The sequence below is a fragment of the Sinocyclocheilus anshuiensis genome, unplaced genomic scaffold, assembly GCF_001515605.1.
Source record: "Sinocyclocheilus anshuiensis isolate Anshui unplaced genomic scaffold, SAMN03320099.WGS_v1.1 scaffold1599, whole genome shotgun sequence".
NCBI lineage: Eukaryota > Metazoa > Chordata > Actinopteri > Cypriniformes > Cyprinidae > Sinocyclocheilus > Sinocyclocheilus anshuiensis.
In genome coordinates, this window is record NW_015549671.1 from 84,367 (window position 1) to 111,516 (window position 27,150).

The 27,150-nt window shown below is 40.9% G+C and overlaps 1 protein-coding gene across 5 annotated transcripts in view; it reads right to left on the reverse strand.

Moving 5' to 3' along the window:
• The window catches only part of LOC107660316 (PEX5-related protein-like), a 111,308-nt gene that overhangs the window by 5,770 nt on the left and 78,388 nt on the right, over positions 1 to 27,150 (reverse strand). For 4 of the 5 annotated variants that reach the window (XM_016449596.1, XM_016449594.1, XM_016449593.1 and 1 more), the window contains 5 exons: positions 20,760 to 20,846; positions 16,816 to 16,935; positions 15,164 to 15,307; positions 11,878 to 11,948; positions 11,387 to 11,605 (listed from right to left, as the gene is read on the reverse strand). In XM_016449596.1, the coding sequence (XP_016305082.1) occupies positions 11,387 to 11,605; positions 11,878 to 11,948; positions 15,164 to 15,307; positions 16,816 to 16,935; positions 20,760 to 20,846 (641 nt within the window). The remainder of the gene's footprint in view (positions 1 to 11,386; positions 11,606 to 11,877; positions 11,949 to 15,163; positions 15,308 to 16,815; positions 16,936 to 20,759; positions 20,847 to 27,150) is intronic. The other variant, XM_016449598.1, reaches the window with a different exon arrangement.

Genomic DNA, 27,150 nt, shown 5'->3' on the forward strand with positions numbered 1-27,150 from the left:
ATGTATAAAACACATTATTAGTCTGTTTTCCAAGGCTGCATGATATATTAAACCCATTTAAAAATCATAATTAAGCATAATTGTGAATTCACAAACGCTACGATTTAATTAATTATATGCAATGCCGTTCTAATACAGTATATGCTCTATAATTATTTACATGCGTGTAGGTTAAGTACATGCGTCACACAGCGGCTCCGTTCACAGTAGTTCCACAGGAACTGTTATCATTTACATGTGTGGAGCGTCTCAAACTCCATCTCTGCATGTTGTTGTGAGTTTGGGTATATTATAACGTTCATCTGGGCGCCCTCTGCAGGCCTTTGTTGTAATGCGCAATGTACATTAGCTCTATTGTTTATAATACATTATGTATTTTAACAGTTTTGTTCTATAAAACCATATGATTTCTTGCTTTTGATACTTTTAACCCATTTAAAAATGTATTAGGCAACTTTTAGCAACTTTAAAAAGTTATTAGATGTTAAAGACGTGCATTTTCCTCTTAACCACCCAAAGAAGAAAGTATTGAAAAGCTAGCCAAGCGGCAAGTCGGCTAGAGACTTGGAGAGGTGCCTAGCAATACCTTTTGTCACAACGTCGTTTAACAACTTTTAGCAACAAAATGACCTGCCTACTAGCGACTTTACCTAAAAATTTATTTGCGACACGGCTTGCGTCGCTAGAGGAAGTGGCCTCGCGCTAGCGTCTGCTGGAGGCCCGGCTGCATACAACGCTGCGGCCGGAAGAGCAGCAGTGAAAGGTTGAGCCGAAGCGGGAAGCAAGTGAGGCTTTGCTGCGGTGAGATCTGGGGCGCGGCCCAGGCTCGTTGACTGCTGCTTTGATTATTTATAGGGGTTCTCGCGACCCGGCGCTTAAGGAGAGCCGGGTCTTGTGCGGGGCGATGGTGGTGTCGAGCGAGGCGAGTTTGGGGCCTTGCGAACTTTGCTCGAAATATTGGCCACTCTGCTGGAATAAATTTAGGAGTGAGGTTGGCTGATTGCTGGGAGACAAATAACTTAGATCGTACAGATCCGCTTTGTTTACCCTTCGCGAGGACGGTGCGTCGAAATTAATAAGCGTTTGCCTCAGGCTTAAATGCGGTCCACTGCCGCTGCGACCCGGCGCTTAAGGAGAGCCGGGTCTTGTGCGGGGCGATGGTGGTGTCGAGCGAGGCGAGTTTGGGGCCTTGCGAACTTTGCTCGAAATATTGGCCACTCTGCTGGAATAAATTTAGGAGTGAGGTTGGCTGATTGCTGGGAGACAAATAACTTAGATCGTACAGATCCGCTTTGTTTACCCTTCGCGAGGACGGTGCGTCGGAATTAATCAGCGTTTGCCTCAGGTTTAAATGTGGTCCACTTTCCGATTGGAGGAATTGTAGGCTCAGCCGAAAGATAAGAAGATGTCGGGGAAAAAAATGGAAGTGACGCCGATAGCGGCCGCGATGAAGCCTAGAGCTCGGCGGCGGTGTCTGGCGGAGAAGGAGCGATCCTGGGGCCGGCAGATTGGCCGGAGAACCGAAAAATCCCCAGTATAGGTCTCGTCGTTTAGATGGGAGAAGCTAAGTGAAGCCCAGTTGAAGTTTAATTTAATTGATTGGTTAATGTTTCTTTAATATTATTTTCTAATATTTTATATTTATGTTTTATGTGTATTGTTTTCCCTATAAGTTCATTTTGATTAAAGAAGGAAAAAATGTATGTTAAATTGTTAAGTTAAAAGTACTTACCGGTTGTTATGGGATGGGATTGGTGGAAGACTGGAGGGGCGGGAACTCGGGAAGAAGAGAGGCGAGGGGAAGAGAAAACATCGAGTTTATCTAATGTATAAGGATACCATCCTATGACAGTTATCGAAAATAACTGATTTAGGGTTAGTATAAAGTCGTTTGAGGGTGAGGGGATAGAAATTTCCCCTCGTATCGTCGGATAACAGAACTGCACGTCTGATTCTCACGAATCAGCGCTTAACTTTTACATGAGAGACTAGCGAGTTCGCGGTTGTGGAAAACTACCGTCGATTGCATCTCTTACCAACCGGAGCTACCAGGGACATCCCAGATAGCGCCCTGAGATACCAGGGATTCTCAGTGGTTCCTCTGGCAGCGTTGGATATGATCGCCGACCTGCATTCTCTTCTTCCAAACCTGTAATCCCTCGTGCTTGAAAGTGCATCACAGGCATACCGACTCAGACTAGCGCCTCGCACATGAAAGTGCGTCACAGGAATACCGACTCAGACTAGCGCCGGTAAGACAGCTGTTTATTTTGTTGGCTCATTGAGCGAAGCAGCAAATTGTTTTGTGCCTCAACGAACCCCAGCATCGTATCAGGCCTGCAACAGGGTATTTATTTTATTGATGGACAATTTTAACATTGAAAACCAGCTAGTGTTTTGATTACTGTTGGGGACATTTGAGTGAACTAATTTGTGTTTTTCTGAACTTGAGTATCAAATTCACATTCATATTTCAGTTGGTGATATTTGGGACACTTTGACTTTTGCTGTCCAACTTCTCTTTTGTTGCTGGGTCTGTTATATTTATTATTTTTTATTCTATTTGATTTAAGTAAATTAATCTCAGTTCTATTTCCCTTAACGGTCTGTGTGGTTATTTTATTGGTTAATAGGCATATCAACAGTAACATTAAGGGTTTATTGAAACAAAGCTAATAATATTCAGAGGATATTTAGAGAGATCTAACAACAAACGAATCCAGGGCCCTTTCCGCTTACATTAAAGGAGCGGGCCGCTACATAAATGGAGGTACCGCTGGGATTTTAGAATTTTCCCGAATATTATTTAGCTTTAACAGTGAGATATAATGCTTGACGGTTTGAAATTGAAAAAAAAAATGCAGCAGTTTAGAGAAGAGCTTAGGGTCTGGTGCAAGGGGGAAGCCTTGAGGGAAGACCATGCTGTAATGGTTGTTATACCAGAAGATCTGGAAATAACACAGATTGAAGAGACAATGCAGACAATCAAGTGCCTTGGCAGGGTACGAGTAAGAGGTAGGATGTTCAGAGATAATCTGAAGTGTTTCCTTGTTCTCTGTGAAAGTAAGGAGAAAATAGACCCAAACTTAGTACCCCCTGAAGTCTTGCCTATGTCTGGAGCAGAACCCTGTAAGATTGTCATTACAACTGGGGAGGGCACTAGTTCGGAGGACTTTGCTAAAAAAATGCACAACCTACTGCAGGGTGAAGGAAGGACAGCTGAAGACAGTCAGGCCATGTTTTCGTCTGCTGTTTCTGAAAACTCCTCACCTGATGCTAATATCCATGCTGTCAGGGACCTGCTAGAAAAAACTGGGAAAACTTCAAGCGAAATGGGAGGTTATAGAAGGTTGAGAATGTTTTCTGGAACAATACCTACCCCTGCAGGTGAGGAACAGTTTGAACACTGGATGGAACAAGCATGGTTGATGGTGGAGGAAAGTGAAGGTACTGCAAAAGAGAAAAAGAGGAGGATTATGGAAAGCTTAAGAGGGCCTGCAATAGAAATCGTCAAAGTTGTGCGTGATTCGGACACTGATGTTACTCCAGAAAAGCACTTGGATGCCCTCGAGCAAGCTTTTGGATCCGCAGAGTCAGGTGATGACTTGTATTTCAGTTTCCGTTTGTTGCAGCAGCAAGCAGGAGAAAAATTTTCAGATTTTTTAAGGAGACTGGAGCATGCCCTAACCAAAGTGGTCCAGAGGGGTGGCATACCGGCAGATCTCCGAGATAAAGTACGCATTGAGCAGTTGTTGAGGGGTGCAGTAGGTGCTGATATGATGCTTCTTCATTTGGGACTCCGGGAATGAAAGACAAAACCTCCTAACTTCCTTGAGTTGTTAAGTGAAATCCGGGCTGAAGAAGAATATGAAGTGTCTCGTGCAAAGTTGAACACAAGGGTACAAAAAGCCAGTGCAAGTGTGGACCCTGATGGTAAACACAAAGAGATTCAAACTCTGAAAGCTGAAATTAAAGAGCTAAAGTCCCAGTTTGCCACTATGATAACTCAGTCACAGACAGCAGTGGATCACAAGCCTACCTCCAGTCCAAATGTCAGTGACCCTAGACGGGAAGGAGAAATTGCTGTTCTAAAGAAGCAAGTGAAGAGCCTTCAACAAAAAGTCACTGGTAAGGACAGTCGTCAAGATGGGGTTTCAGCCCTAACTCTGAAGGCCACTACCCCAAAGAAATCACTGGTCAGTCCAAGAAAGCAGTACTCGGAGTCCGAAGAGTATTTTTGCTACAGCTGCGGAGAGGATGGGCATTTAGCCCCAAGATGTCAAACCCCTGAGAACAAGGACAAAGTCATTAAAAAATGTATTCGGTCAAATAGGAAGATGAAATGGGGACAAAAAGAAATGCCCTCAGAGACAGAAAAGAGTAATACTTCCTGTTCCGCGAAAAAGAGTGTTGTTAGTTCAGTTGGTGAGAAACATATTCCAGAAGGACTGATAGGACACTCCTCTACTGTCCAGTTGCTTGTAAAATGGACAGCCATGCTCAGCTCTATTGGACAGCGGGTCCCAAGTGACTATAATCTTTGAGAAGTGGTACAGAAAATACCTACCTGAAGTTCCAATCCATCCTGTGTCCAGTTTGGCTGTATGGGGTTTAAGTGACTCCAGTTATCCGTATATCGGGTATGTAGTAGTGGATATTGAATTCCAAAAAAAAGTCATAGGTGGCGCAGAAAGTCTGTCAGCCTTGGCACTAATTTGTCCTGGCCCTACAAGCCCTGACCAAACTGCAGTGATTATCGGCACAAATGCCAGTCTGTTTACCCGCTTGGCCCAATTATGCAAAGAATCAACAGGGACAGATATTGCACATACCTTGGGTATTCAAGTTGAGCCCACCTCTGAGGAGGAGATACCATCTAGTCCGAAAGGTACAGTACCTTTTGAAATGGATGATGCTGTTGGATGTGTGAAGTGGCCAGGTCCAGAACCCCTGACTCTTCCACCCAGAGGAGGTAGTTGTGTAAAAGGTGAGGTGGAAATGACTGAATCTCCTGATGAAACCACACTGATGGTAGATGCATCTGCTGTGACTTCACTTCCGGCTGGAGTATTAGTCCAAACCATCATGGTTCCAAGTCAGGCAATCGAAAAAAGTCAGTTAATAGCAAAATGAATCAATGAAAGAAGTGACTCTTCCTGTATGGACTGTGCTTGGTTATTTGTATGTAGCAGACCCAGTCAGTCCTTCTCCTGTGAGGGAACCTTGTGACCAAGTGATTGATCCGAAGCGGTTCAATTTCGGAGATTCAACCATTCCAGAAGAATGGAAAGAGGGAATGCAACAAAAGCTGAGCAAGAGAACAAAAGTATTCTCGCTTCAGGAGTGGGATGTGGGCCTCGCTATGGGTGTAGATCATAGTATCCGACTTTCAGATTCAAGGCCTTTTCGAGAACACTCTAGGCGTTTAGCCCCAGCAGATATAGATGATGTAAGGAAACACCTTCAGGACCTCTTAAAGGTTGGCATTATAAAGGAGTCACACAGTCCATACGCATCTCCAATTGTAATTGCTAGGAAGAAAAACGGAGCAGTCCATATGTGTATTGATTACCGAACCTTGAACACAAGAACAATTCCCAATCAATACACGACTCCAAGAGTTGATGATGCATTGGACTGTTTAGTGGGTAGTCAATGGTTTTCGGTCCTAGATTTAAGAAGTGGCTATTATCAAATAGCTATGGCCGAAGCAGATAAAGAAAAAAATTATTTTATCTGCCCACTTGGATTCTACCAATTTGAGTGGATGCCACAAGGGGTAACAGGAGCTCCTGCAACTTTCCAGAGATTAATGGAAAGAGTTGTCGGTGACATGAATCTACTCCAGGTCCTGGTGTATCTGGATGATTTAATAGTCTTTGGAAAGTCGCTGGAGGAACATTAGGAGAGACTCTTGAAAGTGCTGGATCGGTTAGAAGAAGCTGGGTTAAAGGTGTCCATCGATAAGTGTTGCTTTTGACAGAACCGAGTCAAGTACGTGGGTCATATAGTATCCAAAGAGGGGATAGCAGCAGATCCGGACAAACTTGCGGCGATGACTCACTGGCCCCAACCAACAGACTTGAAGTCCCTGCGCTCCTTTTTAGGATTCTGTGGGTACTATCGTCGGTTCATTCCTAATTACTCTTCTATTGTAAGGCCACTCACAGAGCTCACAAAGGGCTATGAGCCAACACAAAAAGGAAAGAAATCCAGCAAAGAGAAAAGCATGACTTACTTCAAAGAATCGGAGCCCTTTGGAGATCGATGGGATGACTCCTGCACGATCGCCTTTCAGCAGATAATTCATTGCTTGACACATGCTCCTGTCTTGGCCTTCGCAGATCCCAGTAAGCCATACATTCTTCACGTGGATGCTAGTTTGAAAGGCCTTGGGGCTGTGTTATATCAAGAACACCCTGAAGGATTGCGGCCAGTGGCTTTCGCCAGTAGAAAGCTGAGACCAGCAGAACACAGGTACCCCATTCATCAGCTGGAATTTCTTTCTTTAAAATGGGCAGTCGTAGACAAATTCCACGATTACTTGTATGGGGCTAAGTTTACTGTCAGAACCAACAACAACACACTCACATATGTACTGACCTCGCTAAGTTGAATGCAACCGGTCACAGGTGGCTCGCCACTCTTGCCACCTATGATTCTAGCATCCAGTATAGACCAGGAAAGAACAACACAGATGCGGACTTGTTATCCTGAAGGTTTGTGGATGAGGATAAAGATAATAAGTGGAAAGACATACCTGTATCTGGTGTAAAGTCCATCTGTCAGCGGGTGACTTCTCAAGTGGCATTGGAGAACAATCCCAGATATGTTGAACAAATAGGAATTTTGTCAAATAGAACAAATTTCCATTCCAGAACCGTATGCGTACCCCACCAGATTGGAACTTAATCCCTTGGAGTTGTTATCCCAAGCAGAGTTAATCAAAGCGCAGGAAGAGGATCCGGCTATAAAACTGGCAATAACTGCCCTGAAAGAATGAATGTGGCCAGCTAAAGTAAGTGATCTTGAGGTGGTGGCATTAAAACATGAAGCAGGGAAGCTACTGATGAAAGACCGGTTTCTTCAGAGAGTAACCAAGAAGTCTAATAAAGAATTCTTTCAGCTAGTGTTACCCACCAAATTTCGAGAAGTGGTTTTCGAAGCAATGCATGACGATCTAGGTCATTTGGGGATTGAGAGGATTACTGATCTCTTGAGAAGTCGGTTTTACTGGTCAAAGATGATGGTTGATGTGCAAAATTACATCAAGAACTGTGGAGCCGGCATCACTCGCAAGAGTCCAGGTCAGAGAGCTGCTCCATTACATCAAATTACAAGTAGTGGACCAATGGATTTAGTATGCATAGATTTTCTTACTGTGGAGCCAGACTCAAACGGTTTGAGCAACGTGTTAATAATTACCGATCATTTCACACGTTATGCACAAGCGTTTCCCAGTAAGAATCAAAAAGCTCTCAGTGTTGCTAAAATACTGGTAGAGAAGTACTTCATCCATTATGGCCTACAGGCATGCATTCATTCAGATCAGGGCCGTGACTTTGAGAGTCGGCTGATAAAGGAACTGTTGAACCTGCTTGGTATTAGAAAATCAAGAACAACCCTATATCACCCTCAGGGTGACCCTCAGCCCGAGCGGTTCAATCGTACCCTCTTAGCCATGCTTGGGACCCTGAGTGCTGACAAAAAACGAAACTGGAGCCAACAGATTCCTTACCTGGTACATGCCTACAATAGTACCAGAAATTATGCTACAGGGTACTCACCATATCTCTTGATGTTCGGGAGAGAAGCCCGGCTACCCGTAGACATCTGCTTTAGAATATCACCAGATGGAATGAATGAGGTAGCACACTCGCAATATATCACTAATCTGAAAAAAAGACCTAAAGCATGCTTACCAACTAGCAAGAAAATAAGCCGATAAAGTTCACCAAAGGAATAAAAGATCGCATGACAAACGAGTGTCATGTAAAGCCTTGGACTCTGGGGATCGGGTACTGATTAAGAACCTAGGGTTAAAAGGGAAACACAAGCTTGAAACCAGATGGAGTTCAGTACCCTATGTCGTTTGTGAAAAACTCCCAAACCTACCAGTATACCGGGTAAAACCTGAAGCAGGTCAGGGAAGAATCAAAACACTTCACAGAGATCAACTCTTACCCATAGGGCAGCTGGTGAGATGGCCCCAAGACAGAGCAGAAACTGATCTGGTGAAGGGAAAGAAACGTCAGAAAGAGGGAAGGGGATCAAATATTGATGCCTCAGTGATAACAAATGAGGATGTATCATCCTCAGAGACTTCATCTGAGTTTGAATCCAATGTACCAAAACCTTACAGATCATATCTGGAGGGGATCCTGAATGAGAACTATGCATCGCAGAGTGCGGCACAATCGGTAGGCCAGAAAAGGGACATGCGCCGGGAGGACATTTATTCTGAGGAAGGGAACTTGTTACCTGAAGAGGTTGCAGGGAGCGATGTCTCAAGTTCAGCCGGTTCATCTGTAGAAAATGAAGAAAGTCAGCAAAACACTAGTGAGGACGAGGGAGAGAGTAGCGAGCCATCCGAAAGTGAACCAGTTAGGGGAAAAAGGAGAGTAAAGCCACTTGTTAAACTCACCTATGATGAGCCAGGGAAGTCAAGAGATCAGCCCCTAACCATTGTTCATAGAGGAGTAATCATTCAAATTGGCAAAAAAGCTAGTCACAAGAAACGTAAGGCAACAGTGTAGTGCTAAAAGAAAAAAAAGTTTATAAGTCTGTATGAGGACATTCAGACATTTAAAGGGGGGAGGGTGAAGCCCAGTTGAAGTTTAATTTAATTGATTGGTTATTGTTTCTTTAATATTATTTTCTAATATTTTATATTTATGTTTTATGCATATTGTTTTCATTTTGATTAATGAAGGAAAAAATGTATGTTAAATTGTTTAGTTAAAAATACTTACCGGTTGTTATGGGATGGGATCGGTGGAAGACTGGAGGGGCGGGAACTCGGGAAGAAGAGAGGCATGGGGAAGAGAAAACATTGAGTTTATCTAATGTGTAAGGATACCATCCTATGACAGTTATCGAAAAGAGAACTGATTTAGGGTTAGTATAAAGTTGTTTGAGGGTGAGGGGATAGAAATTTCCCCTCGTATCATCGGATAACAGAACTGCACGTCTGATTCTCACGAATCAGCGCTTATCTTTTACATGAGAGACTAGCGAGTTCGTGGTTGTGGAAAACTACCGTCGATTGCATCTCTTACCAACCGGAGCTACCAGGGACATCCCAGATAGCGCCCTGAGATACCAGGGATTCTCAGTGGTTCCTCAGGCAGCGCTGGATATGATCGCCGACCTGCATTCTCTTCTTCCAAACCTGTAATCCGTCGTGCTTGAAAGTGCGTCACAGGAATACCGACTTAGACTAGCGCCTCGCACATGAAAGTGCGTCACAGGAATACCGACTCAGACTAGCGCCGGTAAGACAGCTGTTTATTTTGTTGGCTCATTGAGCGAAGCAGCAAATTGTTTTGTGCCTCAACGAACCCCAGCATCGTATCAGGCCTGCAACAGGGTATTTATTTTATTGATGGACAATTTTAACATTGAAAACCAGCTAGTGTTTTGATTACTGTTGGGGACATTTGAGTGAACTAATTTGTGTTTTTCTGAACTTGAGTATCAAATTCACATTCATATTTCAGTTGGTGATATTTGGGACACTTTGACCTTTGCTGTCCAACTTCTCTTTTGTTGCTGGGTCTGTTATATTTATTATTTTTTATTCTATTTGATTTAAGTAAATTAATCTCAGTTCTATTTCCCTTAACGGTCTGTGTGGTTATTTTATTGGTTAATAGGCATATCAACAGTAACATTAAGGGTTTATTGAAACAAAGCTAATAATATTCAGAGGATATTTAGAGAGATCTAACAACAAACGAATCCAGGGCCCTTTCCGCTTACATTAAAGGAGCGGGCCGCTACATGAGTCTAAGATATAATGGCAAAAGGTGCAAACCGAATGCTGATAAACCGTCAATGGATTTATATTATATTTATATCATGGTGTTGATTAACTTGAGTGCGCTCCACCTGTGTTAATTAGGCTAAGTATCTGACTCGCTCCTCCCGAACCTTGTTAATAAAACATAATTTTTCAGAAAGATTGAAACTAAAAGACGATACTGTGTGACTATATTGGATCCGACAGTAATGTTGCACCACACAAGTGTGAGTAACTGTTTTTATTACATGGTCACTATTGCTTTGTCTGTTATTACAAATTGTTTGATATGTATTGAGTATTTATGCATTTTTAACCTAAATCACAGCAGCATCCATCTATGAAGGATGTAGGCTATCAAACATACACAACTGTTAGCCAATCATACCAGTGGGTGTTTACTTCCGATTCTACATTCCGCCACGCCTATTCAAACAGAGCGTTCCAATGATGGGGGTCAAAACAGGACAGAAAATAGCCTTTTACTTATAAATTATCATGTTTTTTGATGCAAAAATCTTGATAACATTATAAGTTGACCTTGTAAGTGGAGAACAGTACAAAGTAATTAAAAAAGGCAGTTTTAATGGCCCTTTAATGGCCAAATTAACACAATAGCATGTCAAAATGCTCATCTTGGCGAGTATTCACACAAACACAGTTGGTCATATTATATGGTTAAGTGAACCTAAACATGTGGTAGAAATGTTAATCAACATATTGGATCCATGTGATAAGTCTTAAAGTGACAGCAGCCTAATATACTGTACCTGCTGCTGTCTGTGTCATTATTGTTAATCAAACAACAAAAGAAGAGAAAATCACTCATTGCTCGACTGAATAACTTTCATAGTTTTAATAAGGATAAAAATTAATTCATACAATGATGACTATACAGTGTTTTATTTTAAATTTGATAATTACATTTCTGTAGTATTTCGTGCTTGAATACTAGTGTTAGACAAACCTGAAACATGTAAAGCGTTATTTATTAAATTTGTATAAGTGTTCTACTGTATGTCTTTGTCTTACTTCTTGTCATTTGTATCTTTGTTCTTATTTCACTATTGATTGTTTATTGACAACTTGATTACTTGCATTAGTTAGCCTAATATATATGCTGTAGTATTGAAAATGTTATTGAAAATGTTAACAAAAATTGTGAAATTTCATGAATTATTGTGATATAAGATTTTGGTCATATCACCTACTCCTAATTTTAACTTACAATCTTTCAGTCAGTACCTTTATCCACTATGCCACACTACTCCCACCTTTACTAAACTCAAAAAAGCAGACCACATCCATATGATTTATATATGCAGTATGTGGACGTTAATTCATGTGAGTGAATGTGAATCATACCATCCGAGAGTGGAGATGGGGGATATGGAGGACCCTCTGCGGCGAGGCAGTGGGGAACCATCTAGAGGGCTGCGGTCCTGGAGTAGATGTCTGTATATTGGGTTGTATCTAATCCAGCGGTGGAGAGCCTCACAGGCTTCTGGTTGCTGTCCTGTGTTGGTCAGGCTCACTGCCAGGGCCATCAGGGCCTTCAGATTGTTTGGGTGCAGCTCCAAACATCTATTTGAACAAAAACAGACAGACAGAACATGACAAAATAAAGTGAGTGTAAAACTGAGTTGCTGAGTTTGGAGTGGGACTACAGTACAAAAAAACAAAAACAAAAAAAGTGTTCAGAAAACAACTATTTTTGCAATTCGACTTGTTACCACTAATTGTGCAAAAGCTCTTAAAGCATTAATGCAATTTCCTCATACATCATGTAACATGTTTGGAAATATAAGACTTTTGGCTTTGCATAAATCACAAAACCCCCCATTATTTCTACTCACCTCTGAAGACAACCAATGGCTGCCTGCTCATTCTCATTCTCTGCTTGTGTGGTACCCAAAACCTGCCAAGCCTTTGTAAAGTGGGGGGAAAAGCACTATAGTTTGAAACAAACGTCACAAAATTATTAGAGCAAAACAAAAATATAACGACTTGAACATATATAGCTTGAAGGTCACTGTAAAAAGAGTATTCAATTAGTGGGCCTGCCAGTTTTCTAAAACATATTAGCTATGTTTCCATCCAAAGATGCGAATTTAACTTATGCGCAAAACTGGAATATCGCATAAAACATTTGCGAATAAAGCACCGTTTCCATCCAATGAGTCAAAGAGAACAAAATCGTCACTTCCTGATAAACTGACACTAAATATCTCTAAGAAAACTAGGAGAAGCCACTGAATATAATAATTTTCATGTGTAATATATTACTTGCTCTTCAGAGAGAGCAGACGTAACACAATAAATGCGGTCAATGCTTTTAGAGGTGGATGCCTGCTGTTTGGGAACGCAGTCATGTAAGACAGTAATTATACAGAAATACTTTGATAACAGATTTCAGAACGACCGAAACAACATATAGATGCTGTGAACGAGATTGGTCCGCTGGTTAGTCAATTTATCCCGTCTCATAGCGCAGTCACATGACTTTTTCAATGCGCATGGTGGAATTTATTCGGTAAATGTGTTTCCATTGTAGTTTATGCGCATTTTTCTTATCGGATAGAAAATGTATCCTACTCAATTGTGCACATAAGTTTTTTATGCGCATTTTTAGAATTAATGCGCATCTTGGCGTTTCCATCCAGCGTTTTTTTTATGCGATAATCCAAAATGCGCATAAAAATAGGTGGATGGAAACATAGCTAGTGTTGTTCACTCTCTTTATGTGCTTGGCCAGTGCATTTAATGGCACTTCACTCTGGGGGGCGATGGTGGTGGACTTTAATGTGGTTTTGATTCAGGTTAAACAGGATCATATTCATAAGCCATATCCCAGAGGTTTACACCATCTGTCTGGCATCGCCTTGGCTCTTAAAGCATGGGAAACTTTATTAAATATTTGATGGTGCTGACTGGGCAATAATGAGATATAGCAGGGGATGTGAGGAATACATTTTTTTTTTTTTAAGGGGATAAAACATTCTAAGTAAACTGAGTTGAATACAGGACATGATTCTGTTGCAAATTCTAGTGAGCCACCTTGATGTCTACTGATTACAGCAGCATTCAGAGATGGAACCTCATAAGGGACTGATTTAGAATGTTCTAAATATAAAATTCTTAAACTTTTACAACAGTTGGTCACCCCAATCTTCTATACAGTACTATTCAAACCTTTGGAATTGGTTATGTTTTTGACAGAAGTCTCTTGCTCATCAGCTGCAATTATTTAATTAAAAATACAGTAATAAATTATAACAATTAACACAATTATATATAATTATATAAATTATATATAATTATATAAAACAATTATATTGCGTAACATTGTTTCAATTTATACTACAGGGCAGTTGAATGCTTGATTCTGATTGGTTGATGAATGTTTAGGCAAACGCACCCCTAAAGCCCGGGATACACTGCACGATTTTAGCAATCCTATAAGATCATTACTTTATCACACTGAGCGACATGGATCGTTTAAACTTGGGTACGACAAGCATGTAGACTGTACGATGATGACACCTATTGAATCGTAGGCTGCGACACATGTTAACGCAACGTCATCAGCATGCGCTAGTGGTAAACAAATACCGGTACATCAAGATGGATCGCACTTTGGCAGTTGTGCTTTTCATGTGTGCTGAAACAAAGAAGAGGCGCCGGCAGAAGAATGCAATATGGCCCCGCTCATGGTTTGGGAAAAGAGGACAACTTGGGATGCCAGTTTTGCACAGGGAGCTTGGCAGCTGCAGTTCCTCCGCTATCTCCTTCCATGCTATGTCCTTTTTGGTGCGGTCATGACAGCAGCTAGAGGACACATCGTACAAACATGCCCTCTGCTGCCACAACTCAACAAGAATTTGTTCTTTATGGGTATCCCACATACCAGTATACCTTCTACTTTTTTTTGCCTCCATGGCATTGAAATTTTAGTGCCGTTGGTCGGGTGGATCAATATGTCATTTCATGTTGCAATTTCATTGGCTGCTGAGTAGACGCAGGTCGTTGCAGCAAACACACTGTGCGTTGATCATGCTGAATTTCTGACACTGTCAGAAAACTATCGTAGGCTATCTTTGGTCGCAAGACCGGGAAAACGCCCGTCTTTGAACCTCTCTCACTGTATGACGTAGGACCACCGATTAAGAGCCACGATCACAGAAATCGCCACGATTGCTTCACGATGGCAATCTTTCATCTGGGACAGCCAAAAATCATGCAGTGTATCCCGGGCTTAAAGGAGTTCCAGGCAGGTCTTGACTGCATTACAGTTTAATATCACTTCGCCAAATTATTTCAGTTATTTCAAAGGTCCTTAGTTATAGCATACAACGGCAAACAACAAAAACCCACAAAGATGTTGACCAATATACAGTAAATATATTAAACAATAGGATAAAAATGACAAACAATTTTCATGTTATTCCCCCAAAATTATGTTTTATTATCTATGGAAGCACTAGTGTCTTTCTCTTGCTCTCTCCCATATAAACGTACACACATACAATAGAGACACACATACTCGCACTCACACACCCCTAGTAAAAAAGAACCTATGCCATATTTAAAATACATTTTTTTCATACTACTGTAAGTATACTTCAAATCCTTTGACATATTTATTGACATCACTTAAGACTAACTGATATAAAATTATAATTAAATTTTATTTGGACTATTTCTTTATTGCACAATGCACATTTCTTAATATTATGCCTAAAATGTGTTTTAATATGATTATTAATAAGGATTGAATGATCTCTCTATAATATCGGTCTTTAAATGCAAGATATTTAAAGTGAACCTGAAGTATACTTGCAATAGTCAACCATCATCTTAGATCTGTTTTTTCCCTTTTGCTCTGTGTAATGTAGTCTGGGATTGTCTTAATTGCAAAAGATGTCAAGCTGCCTTTGATTTTGGTTAAATAGACAGTAGTACCTTACTGAACAGCCTTTAAGACTTCACACGCTAAAATGTTGTCTAAGTAGGCCACTTGCTAAGTTTTGGAAAACAGCTAATGTGTAAGGAAGGTTAAAACACACACACACACACACACACACACACACACACACACACAAATGCTCAATAAATGGGCAAACTTCTCTTGGAGTTCTTTACCTCTGAGTCTTGAGGGTCTTGTACGATGGACACCTCCAGCAGTAGTACAGCACTGTTCAGATCCCCATCCCTGCATTTCTGCAGCCCCTGTTCAAAGGCATTGGTGTAGTCTTTGTAAGGGTTATTGGAATGGAAGTAGTAACCCTGCAAGCAAAAGGACCAAAAAACAAGCTTAAAGAAAACAATCAAAATCACGAGTAAGTATTATGATTATTTTAATAGAATAGTTGAGATCAGGACTTATTGTAAGCCTTTCATAAATCTGGAGAGGTAGATGGTGGTGTGTTGATAATTAGATCATGCTGAGGTCTTTAATATTGCAGTGGAAAGTGCAGTTGGGCTAATCAGAGGCGTGGGGAGAAGAAAAGGGCACAGGAACTCACACTTCAAATGATCCACTGCAAAGCCATATGCCCAACATTCACACCATCCAGGACACTACACAATAAACTAAGACTCAAATGAATGCAGCAACAGACTGCTCCATCTTGCCACAGGCTCTTAAAATACTAAACATCACATAAAAAAAATGCAACACTGGGTGTTCAACTCCCATCAAGCCAGTTGAAATGAAAATAGTGTACACAAATATTATGATTATTACAGTAATCTGCACACAGCGCAACAAATACAGCCTTTGAGGTATTTTTGACAAGAACCACCATACAATTAAAAACACTACTAAACCCTGCCATTTTCTTATTAATAAAAAAGGATGTTCTTAAGAAACAGACCTGCATTCTTACAAACTTCTTAGAATGTATCTTAAGCAACCATCCAGAACACCCACGAAACTGAATAGCAGCATCCCATCAACCACCCAAAACAACTTAACTGCATAGAAAGCACCTAGCAACTGGATGCTATGATTAATCAAGCTGTCTCTCTAAAAGGGCTGTAGCACAGGCAGCACAGTATAGTCTTTGGCAATATCTGAACATTCTCTACCTGTTTGGAAGCACACAATGATGGAACATAAGAGATCATTTTAGATGAAAGAGAGCATTATCCAGCATCTGGAGTCTATAACGTTTGAAGTGATAATCTACCACTGTATCAATTCTGCCGTCACATAAAATGCAATACAGAGGGCAGCCATCATGAAATACATTCATGCGGTGGTGTGGAACAGCACCTTTGATTGGTTAACAATGAATAGAGTAGTTTCCGTTGGTTAAAGGTGCTGTATGTAATTTTTTGACAGTACTATCATAAATTTATGATTTTGTAGATATAAAAAAAAAACATGTAGTTCACTTGCTCATTTCTCAGAAAAACAATCCTACAGCCAATTATTCTACTTTGACATGTTTTGTTTTGATATGTGTGATTCCGCCCACTGGCAGTTTATTCAATAGTATTTTGGCACCCCGGGTTGCGTTCCGTTTTACATTTAGAGACTTTGGGACACAGCAGTTTTAGGGAGAAAATACTTGACAATGGTGTTGACTGATGAATTTGCACATGGTTTGTCTTTAAGCATATTAAAAAACAGCAGAGGGGATGTTTAAAATTAGATTATTTTTAATATATTAATAATCATTTATTATTTTAAATAAAAGTCATCCTAAGACCCTCTTGGAATTTGCTAGGGGGGCCCAGCTCATGGTGGAGAACCACTGATGCAGAGCATTCTGATTGGTTGAGAATACCTTCTCAGTGGGTGAAAAGTTGAGTGGAACCAGGCCTTCACTGTCAGCATCCTCCAACCAGTTCCTCCGTGCCAGCTCCTCCCACTCTGCCTGCATTTTATCCCAGAACTCAGTGTCTGACTGTGGGAGACAGTTTAACAGCCCTTTAGGACACAGCCAATATTGGAATACCATATAAAATGTGACCCTGTAGAGCATTACAGAGAGATGTTATTTGGCATCTATAAAAATGCTGCTTTAACAATAACTTAAACCAGCAGGGAATAATTAGGATAGACTTAATAGCATTTGAATTGCTATGTGTTTTTTTATTTTAATTATTCCACATAGGACTAGCCAGACTCACAATCATGCTCCAGTTTTATGAGGACATATTGTTTTTAGCTATAAAAGCTGTAAAGTAATTTGAAGCAGCAAGGTCAAAAGGTCAACATATTCATCTTTATGGATTCACCAGAATATAATCTGCAAGAAGCACATTTATGATTGGATTACAGACAGACCTCTCAGCTTTCATACAGTATTTAGTTCTTATCAATCTGAGAGGTCAGCAGAAGCACCATACAATGTATGCATATGTATTTTTATACACAGTTTTATGTGTCGGATGAGGTATGATAATTCCGGGCAGATTCCAGTTACAGTCCATCATGTACTGCAAAGCCCTAAAGGAAAGTATTATCTTAAATGACTCTCTCAGACTGTGTGTGGATGTGCATGTGTGTGAATTTGTCTTAAAATTTTTACAAACTCTCACACACACACACACACACACACACACACACACACAGGCAATCTGCGGTTTCTCAGCAGGATGCAGAGATTATTTTATCACTGCAGGATTCCGGGACAAGTTTAAATACTCTGAGATCATGTGTGTACATGTAAAATGTACTCAACATGAAACACCTTATGAAAATCTTATAATATGAAAAATGTCTATATTACTTATCTATTAGTTGCATAAAATATGTATTACAATCCATCTGTCGATTTGGCGAGGCATGAACACTGAGCAAATAACTAGATCACTTTCTTTGTCATACTGCAGTGGAAGCATTGTCCCAAAAACTGAAATAAAATGCTTCTTTCAGGAACATTGAATATGTCAAAATTAATACTATACAAATTTAACAGGGATGTAATGACATATTGATTTAATCCAGAATCACATGAACTTAGATTTTGTACAGTAATAAATTGACCATATCCATACTGATATGCTAATAAAACTTATCTGGATGGAGTTTATTATTTTGCATTAGTAAAGGCATACAGACCCTAAGCAGTGCAGGATTCTATACCACATGACATGAAGCTCTCACAATCGCTGTAATTGATGTATATAGAGAGTGAGAAAGAGAGAGAGAGAGAGAGAGAGAGAGAGAGAGAGAGAGAGACCTCTTAACAGTTTCAATCACCATGGGAGAAAAAGAACAAAAAGTAATGGCCTTAGTGACCACATTTAGTCATTTGCATCACATTATTTTCCATAGTACTATGTACTGACATTTTCCATGTATCACACAGTTCTAAGAATTACTTTCACTTGGACATGCACGGATACAGTAAAAGTGAATATTCAATTACATGTGTAATTGGTTACATGACACAGAATTCTGATTAATTTTGGCTTATACCATCTGTATTCAGATTCAGATTTCTAGAAACCCTCAGTTTAATCAGTTCACAGATTAACATGTTTACATAACATAAATATTGGGAATACAATCAAATTCTGAATAATATTGTAATATTCTTGCACATGTAATCACAGTCACTGTCAAAGTCTTCCCATTTATGTATTCTCAAGGGCTTCTAATCATGACAAAGGGAAAAATCAGCATCACTTTCATGAATGAGGGCATTTATTTTATCAGGCAAACAGCAGATAACCCTGTGAACTTCATTCACGCCCATGACATTGATCTAAAAGGCTTTTTAATCAACCATCTGTGCATTTGTGCATGGTTTGCTAGTGTGTGTTCCACCCAGCATTCTTTGTTTGCTTACTTTGGCTCCCTGCTTGAATAAACCAGTTCTTAGAGCAACACTGACTGGAAATCTTCGTGTTTTTATTTTTCTTTGCACCTCAAATTAATCTTGCAACACACAAACAATTGCTTAGGCTTCATCAGTCCACCTAGAGCTGACTCACTGAGTGTTTGCAGGGGAAATGAGGGGAGAGTGCTGTATCTGTGATGAAGGTACCCATTGGACGGGCCAATTAATCACAGAAAATCCTGCACACTGCACACGATCACGTACAACAAACAGTCATACACACTCATCTTTTCCATTTGCATGACTGATACACAGGTATAAATCAAATAAATAAATGTGTCTGTTATCAGCCCAATGGAATATGGATGATCAATCTTTTCCTAGATTGCCTGTGGTTCCCTCAAGCAGTCCTGTCACCATGACAAAGAGGTGCCATGCAATTGCAACACCGCAAGGGTTCTCCAGAGTCATTCATCTGTACTCAAATAATCACCAGCTAGCACACGAAAACCTGCACACTAGCTTTATAGTTTCAACAACTGTTTTATTATTAGATGTGGTTATTTTTGCTTTAGTTTATAATATGCACCAGGTATAAGCTTTTGTAGCAATTAATCAGGAAGTATTTGAGTCCCTGATAAAGGAAAATAAACGTATAATAAACTTTTGGATAAACGTATTTAAAACACATGTGACAATTTCCAAGAATCTGTTGGTGTGATACATGGTTTTGAAAAACCTTTGTACCATTTAAAAAAAAAAAAAAAAAGGTTAAATGAAGTGACTCTGAAAAATGTTTTGTGAAATAAACAGCAATATACAGGTTAACTGTCCCGGATTCCCCGTTCACCCTTCACCACCGTTACTCTGCCACAGACTAATCATATGCACCTGTCACTCAAACACTAGCCTCATCAAGGACACTGTCTGGCCTTGTATGTGCGTACTATGCTGCACTCGTTACTAACCTGTTCTTTTGATTATTCCAGCATAATCTCCCGTTTACCTGTGTCTGTGTGGCCCTCGTCATCTCGTCTGCCTCATCCTCCATCCTCGTCAGCACATATGAGTATCGCCTTTAAGTTTTCACCATGTTATCATTCAAGACTGTTCTGTTATCGCACCATTTGTGTTAAATAAACCCTGTCTCCCTGTGTTCATTTGTTACAGTAACATTTTCTTTACACCATACATACTTGTGATTGTATGTACACATGTTTATTTACTTTGTTAGTTTAAAAAGTAAAAAGTTTATCTTTATTTTTACAAATATCATGAATTATTCTTTCATAAATATGAATAAGCAGTAAAGTTTTGCTAAAACACTTTTTTCTATAGGAATTATGTTCAGTTAAATATGTTTCACGGCAGAAATAATCTTCCTTAAAATTGTATTTTAAATATAAAAGCATACATATTAGAGTGTGCTATAAAAGTTACAGTAGTTTCATACGAAGGAAGCAGAAAACTTCAGACAGTTTGAATCATGATATTGATTGGATTTTAGTGTCACTGTTTAATATAGCTACAGTACAGATGCTCTGGCCTTTTTTACTGGTTTCTTTACTGAGCACATGACATTAAAATGGATGTCTTATGAATATTACTGCCCAATAAGCATCTCTGGATGGAAGACTAGAGAGCTAAGAGCTGACATCATCACAAAGCAGCCTCTTTGAGATTTCATTTTTGTTAATGCTGCACTGTTCGGCTAAAAATACACCAATTATGCAGTCTTAACTTACAGGGTGAGACTGACCTTACAGAATGCAAGAAACTGCGATTCCCAGGTGACCAGATACATTGCGAGTAAGCCTTGAGGTATGAAGATTTGTGTGGTAGCAGACATGACTTTTTCCAAACTTTTCAAATGAATAAGTAGCTGTGATTTTCTTGTGTTAGCATGTGTGTGTGTGTGTATTGTAAGGACTCTGTCTCACCTCCACAGCAGCCTTGGCTCGAACAAACTCCTCCTCTAATGAGTGTTGTCTCCCCAGTAAAGTACCACCCAGCTGGGGCCTCTGCCGCTGTGCACACAGATGGTCACACACATGCAGACAAGGTCAACCAGCAGTCGCTTTGTAACACCGTCTCTGTCCTCAGATCATGCTGAATAAGCAATCTTAAAGTTATGGCCAATTATGACCAACACACAGATGGTCACACACATGCAGACAAGGTCAACCAGCAGTCGCTTTGTAACACCGTCTCTGTCCTCAGATCATGCTGAATAAGCAATCTTAAAGTTATGGCCAATATAAATTTTTTAGTATACAGTGGCCCCAAAAAGTATTTGAACACTTAAGCCACACTAAAATATACATGAGACGATGAACTATCAAACCAAGAGGTATCTGCAAATAAAAGATGCTAGACATTTTTTCATAACTATTATGTCAAGAACTAACTAAATTTATTTGCCATATTGGGATTTAAATTGATCTGAATTCGATGAGATTTTTAGTGGATGTGCGAAGCCAGTTCCTTTCAAGTTTACACAGATGTTCTAGCAAAGTAACCACAGAGGATACTAGTTACTAAAGGTTGGGTAACTTTAGCCACCGCCCCGCCCCGCCCCGCAGTACCGCAAACAAAGTAGCTTTGAAATTGTGGTGTGAAACACGTAATATTTGACAAGTAGATAGTATCTGTCAGCAAACAGAAGGAGACAACACAGGTAAATGACGGTCTCACAGAGCTTTATTACAGGCTTCTGGAGAGGAGCAAGCAACGATCACGGGTGAGATAATATTGCTGATAATCTTGAGCAAAGACTTAGCAGAACAGTCACTGAGGTTTCTTGCAGGGTGAGGCTGAGACAACGTGCTGGGTCGAAGACAGAAGATGAAGGCAGATGACTGGGATGGATTCAACAAACAGGTAGGTAGAGCAGGTAAGTAGTCAGGTAAGTTGATGCAAGACCAGACACTAAGGTAGTGATGGGAAGGTGGCTTTATACTGTGACTTGATTAGTGTTGACAGGTGAAGTGCATCAGCTGATCCAGATGACTGCACGATGCAGCGATGAGGATGACCATGTCCTCATCGTGTAGGACAGTCAGGATGCTAATCATGGAACTCTGTTAATAAGGCTGGATCAAGGATGTCATCACGTGAAACCCATGATCTCTACTCTGGGCCGTATCCTTCCAAATCCACAAGATACTCCAGATGGATGCCTCGTCGCCGGGAGTCCAGGATGGTGTTGACTTTTTGCCAGACATTTTGACTCATGTGGTATTGGGGAGCGGTGAGCATTTGCCTGGCTTTTATGTCTCCGAACTGCCTATTGCAGATGGACAAGTATGCACTGGAAAGGTGTCAGGCCGGTGGTGCTTTGCCGTAGTGAGTTCTGTGCATACTAGGCCCAGGGAAGGAAACGGCTATAGAACCAGTTTTCCTTGAGGTAGGTGTCGGGGAGTCTTGGAGATGGCACAGACCGAGCAGCTCTTAACAAATTGGGGGACTTCCCGAGCCATGTTGGGCCACCAGTCGTGATGTTGGAGGATTGAGAGGGTTTGCTGGCTGCCTGGGTGTCCAGAGCCCAGAAGGGTTAGCCGTAGGGATGATGGTACATAAACCTTCCCTTCTGGACCTCCCAGCGGAGCAGGCTCAGAGTGAGTGGCTTCTGAGATCTGATCATCAAGGGACCACTGGATGGGACTCACAATGATGGCTTGAGGGAGGATGGGTTCCAGAGGAGAGTTATTGTCCTTGGGGTGATGGATACAGGAGAGTGTGTCTGCTTTTTGGTTCTTTGATCCGGGCCAGTAAGTGACTGTAAAGTTGAAGTGGGTGAAGAACAAAGCCCAGTGGGCTTGTCGGGGGTTGAGACGTTTAGTATCGCGAAGATATTCCAGATTACGGTTATCAGTTATTACTTAAAAAGGGTGGTTGGCTCCCTCCAGCCAGGGGTCGCCACTCCTCTAGTGCAAGCTTGATAGCTAGGAGCCCCCGGTTTCCAATGTCATAGTTTTGCTCCGCCAGGGATAGTTTCTTGGAGTAGAAGGCACATGGATGGAGGATGGGAGACTCTCTGTGACGTTGGGACAGGACTGCTCCTACCCCGACCGTGGCTACATCTACTTCGTCAATCCAGGTGTGCCAGGGTAGAAGCTGTCCCGATGGCTTTCATGAGCTGATTGAAGACGTTGATGGCGTCAGGCATTCAGGATATAGACTTGGTCTTATTCTTGAGGAGTGAAGTGCACAGATTTGGCTGAAGTTGGAGATGAATTGGCGATAGAAACTGGCAAAACCTATGAAACTTTGGAGTTCCTTGATGGTAGTAGGTTGAGGCCAATCTCTGACGGCTTTTACCTTCCTCTGGTCCATGTGAATGCCATGATGGTCGATTATGTAACTGAGGAATTGGATGGTATCATGCTGGATGGTGCTCTCTTAACTTCTGAAGGACCTGTTTCACATGGTGGCGATGTTCAGCCAGGTTCCAGGAGTAGATGAGGATGTCGTCGATGTACACAAATCACAAAGAGGTGGAGGTACTCCCGGATCAACTCATTCATGAACCCCTGGAAGACCGGGTGTGAGTTGGAGAGGCCATACGCCATCATCTGATATTCAAAGTGGCCTGATGATGTTACGAATGGAGAATGTTGAGTCAACCAAGGGCACCCCAGGATGATGTCGGCAGTTGAACCCTCCAGCACCAAAAAGGAGATGGGCTCTTGATGCAGACAACCGATGCGGAGCGTGATGGTGGGTGAGCAATACTGGATTTTGCCTTTGCCTAGCTGTTTTCCCAGTATAGTGTGGATATTTTAAGGTTGAGAATAGGTTTTCATTTTGAGGTTGAGTTGATGAAGAAGGTTCAGGGAGATGAATTTCCCGGCAGATCTCATATCGAGCAGGGCTTGCGCTAAAATAGATCGTTTGGCACTGGTTACCAGCACGGTAGTACAAGTTAATGGTGCTATCATAGGTTGTAACTGAAGGGTACTCACCGCTGGGCGTGGTGGACGGACAGGACAGGCAGATATCAGATGCCTCGTTGCTCCACAGTACAGACAGGGCCCGTTATTCATTCTCCGTTGATGCTCTGTACGAGTGAGGTGGTAAGAGTCAATTTGCATCAGTTCTGGTGCTGGACACTCTGGTGAGACAGATGGCGAGGCGGGTGGAGGAGATGCATGAGGTTGGGCCAATGTGCAGGCTGTTAGATGCGATTGGCTTTTTGGATGTCCCACAACATCATCATAAATGGCCATTTGCTGACAGATGTTTGCATTAAGCCTTTGTCTGAATGCAGTGATGAGCGCCATCTCATTTCAGCCGCTGGTTGCCACTAGAGTGTGGAATTGCAGCGCATAGTCACTCACAGTGGATTGGCCTTGGCGAAACCGGAAGAGTTGATCGTTGACGGACAGATCGTTGGCTTTCTGTCCAAAAACCTCTGAAGTGGGTGACAAAAGCCATGAGTGAGTTGGCTATTGCGCCGTTGGCATCCCATATGGAATGTGCCCATTGCAATGCGTGCCCAAACAAGAGTGAATTAATATAAGTAATCTTAGCCCACTCGCTGCGGAATAGTTGCGGCTGCATCTCGAAGAAGAGCGAGCATTATAAGAGAAATCTGCTGCATTCCTCCACCTCACCGTATGTCGCTGGGCAGGCCATGGGACAGGCGAAGGCAGATAGTGAAGGAGAGGTGATGAGAAGTTGAAGGGATTGGCGAATAGCTTGCACGAGCTCAGCAAACAAGTCCGGGTTCTGATCATTGCTTGACACTGCGTTGTTTTGCATGTTGTTGGTCTTGTCTTCTGTCAGCAAACAGAAAGAGACAACACAGGTAAATGACGGTCTCACAGAGCTTTATTACAGGGTTCAGGAAAGGAGCAAGCAATGATCATAGGTGAGATAGTATAGCTGATAATCTTGAGCAAAGACTTAGCTGAACAGTCACTGAGGATTCTTGCAGGGTGAGGCTGAGACAACGTGCTGGGTGGAAGACTGAAGATGATGGCAAACAACTGGGATGAATTCGACGAAAAGGTAGGTAGAGCAGGTAAGTAGCCAGATAACTTGATGCAGGCTAGTGAACAACAAGACCAGACACTGAGGTGGTGATAGGAAGGTGGCTTTATACTGTGACTTGATTAGTGTTGACAGGTGAAGTGTATCAGAAATCGGGTGATTGTGATCAGGTGGGTAGAGCTGGAGGATCTGGTGTTGCTGGTGACTCTGTGACAGTACCCAAATACTTTGTCTTAAATTTGAACAGTTAATCTACTGTTTTATCATGTAGAGCAGGGATGGGCAACTTTGATAGTGACGAGGGCCAGCATTTTTTCTCCTTTATACCAAGGGGCCAGATTACTAATCCACATCCAAACACCTTTTACACCGTTTTACTCAATCTCCTTTTTATTGAAGGAAATTAAAGTATAACTAATACAATTTGTTTTTAAAGATTTATTTAACTATAAAACTTGTGCTGTTATGCTAATTCAGAAGAAAAACTTTGTAGCCAGTGGACAGAAATATTACCCCAACAAGCCAATGTAAACATCTCAATTGCATTGTCTGTAAATTTGCAACAAACAAATGTACAGAGGTCCTTTTTAAATTAGTGGCCTACAGAACATTCTCAAAACAACCTAAGAGGACAGTTAAAAAGGGCTCATTAAAAAAAAATAGTTATTCCAAATGGTACCATAAAATAACCGGGTAACTGCATTTTTTAATTTAAGAGCTTTAAAGAGCTTTTAAGACCTGCACTTTACATTTCAGCCTTTAAACAATTTTTAAGAAAGAAGAGTCAAAAGTATCAATTATTATATTAATTTAATCAATTATTATATTAAATAACATATAAATATATCTTAGTTTCTTAATTGTTTAGATTTTTATAATGCATTAGCTTTTTGTCGATCCACTGGTTCACATTTAAAAATATGTAGCAAAAATAGCAGATGGGCTTATTGAAAAAGCAAATTCGTTCTCTGCCAGCAGGTTTCACTTTCGGAACTGCAGAAATATAGTGGTTTCCCCAGTAACCGCAGTACACAAAGCTGACATGCAGCGCTCAAGTTTATTCCGTGAAATCTTAGCCTTTTGAAGTTTAATCGTCATACAGTATTAATCCATATAGCAATTCTTGTCTTTCCGTCCCCAAAGACCTCTTATAATTTAGACTTTTTGTACCATTTAAGAGTTTTCATGGCCTTAAATGTAAACAATTTAACTGAAGACGTTTTAAGGACCCGCGGAAATAAGAACATAATTCAGTGCAAACATTTCTGTCATGCATTTGGCAAAAAGCTTTTGTTGACTATGAATTTTACCTTTGAAATTATTTTACCTTTGAGATTTGAGGCAAGTCCCTGATAGCACGCGTACATCTCAGAAATGTCTATATGACGTCTGCATTTACATCTGTAAGATGTATTTTTTAGCACATTTGCTCATCTGCAATACGTCTATAGGACGTTTCCTATCAGATGTCAAATAGACATTTAGAAGATGTCTAAGATGTTTATAATTTAGAATGAATGTAAAACTGACATCTTAAGACGTCTATCAGATGTTTGTACACAGCAGATGCTTTCCAGATGAAGAGATCTTTAACAGACATCTTGCAGACGTACGTGTGCTATCTGGGGTGCAACTCTGGCGTCCCCGTTGTTTGTGAGCAATGGTGTGATGGCGATTTAAATAAAATACAGATTTTCAAACAATCCAAACATATGGGTATCCCCTTGAATTTGGTAAAAAGATGATCTGTTTACCATCTTAACTGGAAAATACTGTTTTCATGGTCAGTTTTTAATTTATTATTTGCTAATGTTAGTGAATGTTTACATTAGAGTGCACGTCCTACTATGCTGAAATTAATACGGGGAGCGGCTGGAAACTATAACGCCCTCTCCTGGTTGGAGATAGTATTAACATCATTAACTGAAAGCAATCTTTACGTATACGGCCCGCGGGCCGCCAGTTGCCCATCCCTGATGTAGAGCCTAACAAATGTCTTTCTGTGAAATGTTGAAGTGTGCTTGTGTTGTCCGTTCATTAAGATTTTGTTATCTAATGCAGTGACATTTGGACAATTTCTGGTCTATTGAATACTTACTGGGGCCACTGTATATTATTCATGTACTCAGTTCTTCAGTAGGCAGGATTAAATTTGTGGGCAGTATAAAGGTTTAGTATATATTATTGCTATATTTAAGGTGCCCCTATTATGGATTTTTGAAAAGTACCTTTCATGCAGTGTGTAACACAGCTCTAAGTGAATGAAAACATCCTGCAAAGTTTTAAACCTAAAAATGAACCGTGTATAAAGTTATTGTCTCTCAAAAGAAAGAGTCA